We start from the raw sequence: 9,026 nt of genomic DNA on the forward strand, positions 1-9,026 counted from the left end.
CTCGTATTCTGAGTCTACGCAAGTTAAAAATACTTTTCACTATTATATAGATTCTGTGACAGAGACATCACCATCTCCCAATCCCCTTTGTAGTTAGGTTGATACAATATTATTGATTTGGGCCAAATGAGTATGAGCTTGACTGGCAAGTGTTAATTTTTGGCAAAGGTAGTTAAGAGTCAGTATACTTCTAGTTCACAACTTTAGAGGCTGTGCAACAACTTATACCGAAACTGAAGTCAAACAACACAAATTTATTATGACACAGCTTCTGCATGGTCAGGAATCTGCAAGAAGCTTAGATGAATAGTTCTGCCTCAGTGTCTGTTACTAAGTTGCAGTGAAGCTGGGGATGGGTTGGGGTAGTGACTGTTATAGTCATCTCAAGACTCAACCTTGTCTGAGGGATTTGCTTCCAAGCTCACACATGAGGTTGTTAACAGACTGTATTTCCTCTCTGGCTGCTAGCTGGAGATTATAACTCCAGAAGAACTTTTAAATCCAGAATTTTAACTCCAGATTTTAACACTTCCTCCAGAAGAAGAGATCCAAGAGCTACAGAGAAAGTGGGTTCTTGAGCCAGAAGCTGTAAGCTCTTGTTATGTAATCTTGAAAGTGACATCGTTTCACTGCTGCTATAAGCTGTTGGTCACCCAGACCAATTCTGGCATAATATGGAAAGGGACTACACGATGGTGTGACTACCAGGAAGTGGGGCCAGGGTTGGGGGACGGTCATTGGAAGCCATATTGGAAACTGATTACCACAGAGTCCACCTTTTTGGGATGGTGCGCAAATTGTGGAGGCTGCCTGAACCATAACTCATTGGATGAAACGGACTCTCCAACCCACCTTAGATGTTAATTGAGCAAGAAATAAACTTTCGTGATACTAAGCCAATGAAAATTCAGGGTTTCTTTGCTACTATTCAGAACAATAACTGTCCACATGGATTTCTGTTTACTGAAAAAGACGGTGATAACTGAAAGAATTTTGGGTGCTTGAGGACTTGTAAGAATAAACTCTTACTGTAAATTAAAACATCAAAATTATTATTTTATGTTTAACAAGTTTATGAAGTGTATTAATGTGAATTTTTCCTCAGAGTTTTGACAAAATCATGTATCAAAGACAGGATAGCTGATGACCAGTAAAAGGTAATTACATGCCTTATCCTGGCCTCTTGAAATACAGGAAATTTGCAAGCTTTTCCCAAGTTGACACACAACCACTTGGTTTTTCTGTGTGCCCATGCTTTTCTTCCACAGTAATTTTAAATCACTTCACGCACTTGAGGTTTTTCATTAAAAAAGACCTACCTCATAATGTTGTTGTGAAGAATAACTGAGACAGAATATGGAAAAATATCTTCTGAAAAGTAAAATACTATATAAATATTAAACATTGTTTTCATGTGTTTAATATTGAAGGCAGATTACTTGTCAAGGCCCGATAATAATAATCTCTAAACATTTTTTAGAAATATATAGTAATTTATTTTGAACAATTTGTTTTCTGTTTGTGAAAGAACAGTTTTTCTGGCAAGAAATTTAATGTTATTTTAAATATCAATTTAATTCATTTACTTGGTTAAGAGATCACTTCTCATTGTGAACAAAGGTGAAATGAAAAAATTTTATCCTCAGAGTCAGCAATTCAAAAGACTGGACATACGTGTCATGTGTTTCATCCAATAGCATCTCAAAGTGTTTCAGAGTCAGTATCTAAATGTCATTTCATGTTTGATGTAATAGGTAATGATTCTTCATACATATATAACATTATTCTGTTTCAGGAACACTATCTGGTGATATAAAAATTGACCTATTCAGGTCAGGCACAGTGGCTCATGCCTGTAATCTCAGCATTTTGGGAGGCTGAGGTGGGTGGATAACAAGGTCAGGAGCTCAAGACCAGCCTGGCCAAGATGGTGAAATCCATCTCTACTAAAAATACAAACAAACAAACAAACAAACAAAAAACAATAGCTGGGCATGGTGGCATGTGCCTGTAATCCCGGCTACTGGGGAGGCAGGAAAATAGCTTGAAGCCAGGAGGTGGAGGCAGCAGTGAGATGAGATTGTGTCACTGCATCCCAGCCTAGGTGACAGAGGAAGACTCCATCTCAAAAAAAAAAAAGGTTGACCTATTTAATAAAATCAATAGCAATAGCAACATGATTTGTTTAAATAAATACTAATTATTTCTTTGACAATGCATGACAAAAAGAAAAATAAACAAATATCTTTAGAATATGTGAAGTTTTAAGTGTTTAGGTCCTCAGGCTCAAATTGTGTCTAAAGATAGCACTTTCAATAACAAAATAATCCTTGGCCACAATTATCTAACATTTTTTTCCAGTGAGTCACCCCCCTGAACAGGTAAAAGCATTTTTGGCAGCACCTATTTTACCTTGAAATTTTCTCTTGTAAAGTAACCCTAGCCTGACCTTGATTAGCTTATCAAATGAGCTCATCCTCAGAGCTGAAGAATTGTAGTGTATCAGAAAAATAGCATGGCAACATGCCCAAACAACTCTGTAAATTGTCTAGAGGGCACATCTAAGTATCTCTTCCTTCCTCTTTCTTCCTATGCTTCTCCAGTCAGGGTTAGAAGCTACAGAAAGAGGCAGGATGAAGTAATGGAACATGCATGGACCATGGAATTTGTTAAATCCATATTTGAAACTTAGTGCTGCTATTTACTGCCTGACTAAACTTTTGAGTGAGTTAACATTGCTCTTTGAAATTCATTTCTCTTATTTGTAAAACCTATAAATCTCCTCATTATAAGTTTGTTGTAAGTCATCAATAGAGTATATGTAAGTGGAGCCTGACATATAGGAGCTGGCATATAGTACCCAATAAATATTCAAAAATTTCCTTTGCAGGGAGCAAAGGAACTGAAGACAAATACTCTCAGTTTCACCAATCACATGCCATTGACTGAAGCATACCAGTGAACCACCACTTAATAAACCAGCATTCCTTAGGGTGTAGAAGATGTCAGAATGCTATAAGAAGAAACATGGAATGATCCTCTTTCACTAGTTAAATAACATCAGCAGTGGATGTTTTGGAGCTGAGTGAGAATATGGAGACTTTGGGATGCTAACATAGCTGCAGTGCATGAAAATTTTCAAATACAATCTAAAATACAAAATAAGGAAAATTAATATAAAAACATATGATACAATTTAGTATGTAAGCACTACTAAAATCAAGACAGTTTTCTAAAAACTGGAGCATTGTGTTTATATTTGAGTTTTAGATTTGGTCTCTTGAAAATTGGTATTTTTTTAATTATCCCATTTTCAAATATATTTTTTCAAATACAGAAATAACTCATTACATAAGTTATCATTTGCACATGGTGCTCTCATTATTGTCTGTCCATGATAAATGTTTCTGTTGCCTATGAAATAGCCATCTTAAAAGTTATCATTGGGACTTTGTTTAAGTCAAAGATATAATTTATTTTACTAAGTAAGACTAAACAGTTATGATTTCAGCAAAAATGCAGAGGCATCAGTTTAATTCTTATTCAGATAAGCATTTTTGCATTTTAAAGCTAAAATGCACCATAGTTTTAAAGCTTAGTAGTTAATATTACCTTTTACTGTCACTGTTCATGATTCTATTGAGTCTTGGCTAAGATGAGTGATGTATTATTTCCACATCTAAAAAGGGGTTAGAAGTAGCCCCTTTTTGCTTCTGTGTAGAAAAGCATGGGTTTACAAACACCCATGAAAATAAAATGGGCATTAGGAGAAGCAGAAAATAAATGTCTCTAGGCTTAGGAGTAACATGAACTTGCAATTCTACCACTTACATATCTGACACAAGACTAACTCTGTAGGAAGCAACCCTATTACAAGTATTTCCCCATTCCACACACCTAACTTGGGTAAACTGTTATTGGGTAAATTACTTAATGGATTATATATTCTAACTATGAATATTTCACAAAATATTTTAACACTATATGAGTTAAATCAACATATTACCAATGTGTGTGTTATTTAAAACATTAGTAGTGATAGACCAGCCTATTAACAACTCAAAAACTCTAAATGAATGGGATCCAGCACAGGCAAATTTAAGTTGAGAGAGAAAGCAAACTATTCCAATAGTTAGGAATGGCTTTCATTTAAAGGCAAAAAGGCAATGTTAAGTAAGGAGATGGGTGGGTAGAGCTAGTGTGGAAAAGGAGAGTAATGCGTGTCAACACCATTTTATTCACCCCTTTTAGGAAAATACGCAATTAAGGAAAAGGCTGGGGCAGAGGCCATAAAGAGCTACAGAGATACAGACTGGCCATGAAGGCAGAAGCTGGCTATACGCCACATCACAAAAAGTTCAGTCATGAAAATTAAGGAATAAAAATTGACATTAATTAGTGTCTGTGTCAAGAAAAATATATATGTGCATGTGTTCCTTTATATGTCTTTACAGTGGGTATGTGTACATTATATCCTGATACTATTTCTACAATGCAGGCATTATTGATCTTAATTTGCAATTATAAAAAATTGACTTGGATAGTTCAATAACTTGCTAATGGCATACAAGAAGCAAGAAGTATAGCTAGACTGATGTCGACATTTATTACATGTTTTCCCATTTTCCATATGAAGACAACAACAGATATGATAGAAGCATACCAGGTGAAACAGATGACATCTTTGAATGCAGATATGAAAGGCAGAAAATTGATCGTTTTCCCTCGATACTTAATGTTTAAACTGACTAGAACACATATCTCCCTACAATTGTCACTCAAGGAAGCAGAAGTAAAAATTAACATAAATCACATTTCTTTACATTTCCCCAATAGCTCCTCTGATATACACACTAATTTTAAAAAATGATAATCCTCAGAATATACCAGTTGAATAAGTTGATACATGTACTTAGCTGTAGTAGAAGACATAGTTAGGAATAGGTTATAGGTAGCATTATTTTGAAGATACTGAAAAGATACTCCTTTCAAAGAGAACATTACCCTATGCTCCTTCCATAGAACTTAAAACTTCACAATAAACATGCTTGCAGCTTTTCATTGAATGTAAATACTCATAAAATTCTATTTAAAACTTTACTCCCCCAGGAAATTGCTTTCCATCTCTGGAAGGAGTATATGAGAGTGGAGAGGTGGCATAATGATAGAGAGGGACTATAGGGAGAAGAAAAAGAGATGAGGACAATCATGACTTTGTCATGCCACTGATAGCATATCCTATTACATCACTGCACAAAAGGACATTGTGGGGAAGATGACTTCTAACCCATGGCATTATATTTGTAAACCCAAAAAGGTTGAGATTTTCCAAGTAGTTAGTTGTATGAAAGTACAAATGGTGACTGGACCTGAAGGCTCAGTGATTACATCTGCTGCCTACACTGTGGTATTTTACCTTCATACTTAATATTGCTTCTTTATTTTGGATAAGTCATGTGATGTCCTGTCCTACCACTCTATGTGTAAAATTACTTACACCAGAGGGGTAAAAAAGCAATTCTCAGTCTAATTCATTTTGCAAATTTGACAGCGACATCAAACAGCAGGAAGTTGTCTGTGAGTAACGACACTACTCATTTGTTTAAATGTCAAACCTAAACCTCATCAACTTTCAGGCAGTATGTCAGAAAAGAATGCATTTCAGTTCAACCAGAGAGGATTTCAGTGTTATTCAGTCCTGAGGAAAATAGCTATCAGTTTCTTGACAGCAGAGTGCTTTGAGTAAATCTTTCTTTTTAGGCTGAATGGAATTGGCCATTTCAGCACTTGGGGCTGTGGATAGTGCTGTCTTCCTTGACGTTATGAAACAAGTAGCCTTACTGTAGAGGTGTTTCATTCTTGAAACTAAAACTCCCCAGGCTAGCAAACATGTATCCCTAAACTATGCAATTAGGATATGGAGACTATCCATTACAAGGTCTCTGCAAGGTAAAAATGCAATAAGAGCAAAGAAGAGCACATTTTACCACAAAGATGCAGCCTAAAATTGAAATAAGGAAGGCAAATAGTTACTATTCCTAGCTATTCATAAAAAAATTACTGCTTCTCTGGACAGGTTTTTGGTAAAGAGAATGACAGTGCCATTAATCCCTCATTGTATTTTATTGGCAGTGGACATGGATGCAGGGGAGAACAGGAACACATCCAATAAGCTTGCAGACAGTCAGGAGCAGAGAATCTATTCTCTATATGCTTTCTAGCTCTAGAGTGGAATAACAATGGAGAATTCTGGATCTGAGGTCAGAAAAAAAATGGAACTGAATCTAAATTATGTCCCTTAATATGTCATTTTATTTCTCTAAGTCTTGTTTCTTCTTCTGGTTAATGTGGGTTATTTTGATGTTTAAGGGAGAGAATGCACATGAAGGGACCTGGCACACAGTAGGTACTCAAAATATGTTCAATTTTGATTATTCACTTATCAATAAGTGTTGGTATAATGCAGTAAAATGTTGCTATGCTGGTAGCATTGTGTCTTAAGAGATGTAATCCTAAGGATGGGTAACAAGAAGAAGGAAAGCAAGACTGGGATTATTATCAACAGAATTATGCTTATAACAAGAGTCTTAATCATGTGTATTTCCACTTTTGTTTCATTTTGTTAGTATACCAAAAAGATTTCCTTTCACTTTTAAATCAACCAAAGGAAAACAGTCTAAAAATAATATTTAAAAATGTACTAAAGTTCTCAGAGGTTTCTTGTCTCCTCAGATAACATTCTACCAACTCTCTGGAGAACTCCTCTCATTCATACACTATCATCTATTCTACCTGCTGAGTCGGGATGATTTCTACCCAGACCAACACACTTGGGAGAGAAGGTAAAAATCAGGTTAGTGCTGAAAGCCTGATAATTTCCTTGTCAGTTTCCATTGCAGCTACAAGTTCTTTGCTTTTGACTGCAAAGCCTCCCAGCCTATCTCACCTCACTCACCTATTTCCCATTTTATAACTGAAAATCAAGAGCAACTCCTAGCCTCCTCCATCTCCTGTCATTTTCAGCAGAGACTTCCTCCACACTGCCCTCTGCATGTGAAAAGTCTCCCAGCCTTCTACTCCTCATTCATCAAGGTACACTCTCCTTCCATTCACAATTTATTTCAAGTTATCCCTCCCTTCCAAAGCCCCTTTTCTGGAGGAAGATTCCCCAGTCGCCCTAATACATTCCATCATCGCACTCACCATGTTGCCATCTCACCCCCTCCCCAACCCTCAGAAATTGTTTAGGGGGAGGGGAGTGGGGGTCGAGGAAACCTGTGCTTGCATACAGACCTAGACAGGGACAAATAGCCTAGCATTAAGCTTAGTCTCATCTTTGGGGAAAACAAAACAACAACAACAAACAGTTGACATGAATAATTCCGGAGCCTGGCAACAAGCAGACTAAAAAAAAAAAAAAAAAAAAAAAAAAAAAAAAAAAAAAACTTTGCTGAGTGGATGCATGAATGAATGGATGGATGGATGATTGAGATCTCTGTGGTACTTTTCTCGATGCCCCTCCTTCTTCTTGCTCCAGGCACGGTTCCTGTTTAATTCAGCTTCTATGAGTGAGTGCACTTCCCTGCTTTGCCTCCGTCTCCACTCCCTGCTGGTTCATAACCACCTCTTGACTGGAGACTAAACCTCCTCGCCAAAGGGCAATGCCACCTAGCTCACAAATGCTTTGTGACTTCCACAGTCAAAGAGAGCTTTCTCCTTCGGGAGGTAGCTTTGCATTCTGCAAGCTCTGCCTCTTCCCAACCCCCCCGCAGAAACACCCAGCCACGTTACACAAAGGGATGACTGACTCCCCCACCCACACACACACACACTCAACAAAATCCACCTGGAGATCCCTGCCGCGGCCCCTTCCCTGCGCTTGTAATCTAGGTGCTCGAAAAAGAAACGCGGTTTCCCTGTTATTCCTGCACAACAGGGAATAACCTTTCCAGGGCTCGGTCCTGGTTCGGAAAAATCAGAAAACTTTTTATTATTATTATTATTATTATTATTATTATTATTATTATTATTATTATTTTATTAGAAAACCCCACCCAAGAGCAGCGACCTCTTTGTTTGCTTCCCAGGGGGAGGGAGGGGTCTCTTTAGAGCCTTCGCAGCTCGGGGCGGAGTGGGGGGTGATGGCACCTGGGAGGGCTGCCCCGGAGGAGACTCACCCAGTACGTTCCCAATGAGAGCTACGACGAACACGATGATGTACCCGGCGATCAGGACCCACTCATATTCTTTCGGGTGCAGGTATTCCCTCCACAGGTACCGCAGGAATTCCTCATCGTCATAGTCGGTGGGGTTTAAAAAGGGCTCTTGAGTTTCATTCAGCTCCGAAGCAGATGACCAGTTGCGACAAGGGGGGGAGTCCTCCAATTTGGTGCCGGACATCACGGGCTCGAGTCCGGTTCCACTCAATGCTGCAAGCTCCTCTCTGCCTGCCCCATGAGCACTGGTGATTTGCGGTGGGAAAGGCTGCGCGGAGAGGCGAGAAGGGGCTCCCGAGCAGAAAATGACGTGAAAAGTTACGGAGCCAATGCCTCCGGAGCCTTCTGCCGGGCAACTTCTGTGGCGGCTTTGCTGCCTTTACAGGCGATGTTGCACCGGGAAGACAGGCAGCTGAGAAACTAGGGACCCCGCGCTGGAGGCTGCAGCAATGACACCGGGAGGAGAAAGCTACCTCCGGCTCATCTGAAGCTCAATGACTCCTCATTCCAGCACTCAGTCCGCAGCCCACAGCCTCCTCCTGCGCTGAGGGAGAGCTGAAGCTGAAGGAAAAAAAAAAAAAAAAAAAAAAAGTAATGAAAAGTAATTTAATCTGGTTTTTTTTGGGGGGGGGAGTTAAATCTCTCTCTCTTTTTCTACTTATTTTCTCTATTTTTACATGCACTTATTATAAGCCATGCACAGACATGTATCAGTCTGTGTGGATAGGACAAAAATGTAACGTACAGTTAATACAGAGCATGCTGATACATTTGTCTCTGTAAAGCCTAATAAGGAGGCACCTCTGTGTT

At 38.7% G+C, this 9,026-nt stretch overlaps 1 protein-coding gene across 2 annotated transcripts in view; it reads right to left on the reverse strand.

The window, feature by feature from the left end:
- The window catches only part of HCRTR2 (hypocretin receptor 2), a 115,403-nt gene extending 106,626 nt beyond the window's left edge, over window positions 1-8,777 (reverse strand). The window contains exon 1 of one of the 2 annotated variants that reach the window (XR_002733830.2): window positions 8,178-8,670. Coding sequence is in view for 1 of the 2 variants with exons in the window: in XM_023223002.1 (XP_023078770.1) it covers window positions 8,178-8,400 (223 nt within the window). In the remaining variant the exon portion in view is untranslated. Of the gene's footprint in view, window positions 1-8,177 lie in introns of both variants that reach the window. The other variant, XM_023223002.1, reaches the window with a different exon arrangement.
- Window positions 8,778-9,026: the final 249 nt, after the last annotated feature.

This window comes from Piliocolobus tephrosceles, chromosome 5 (genome assembly GCF_002776525.5).
Source record: "Piliocolobus tephrosceles isolate RC106 chromosome 5, ASM277652v3, whole genome shotgun sequence".
Classification (NCBI taxonomy): domain Eukaryota; kingdom Metazoa; phylum Chordata; class Mammalia; order Primates; family Cercopithecidae; genus Piliocolobus; species Piliocolobus tephrosceles.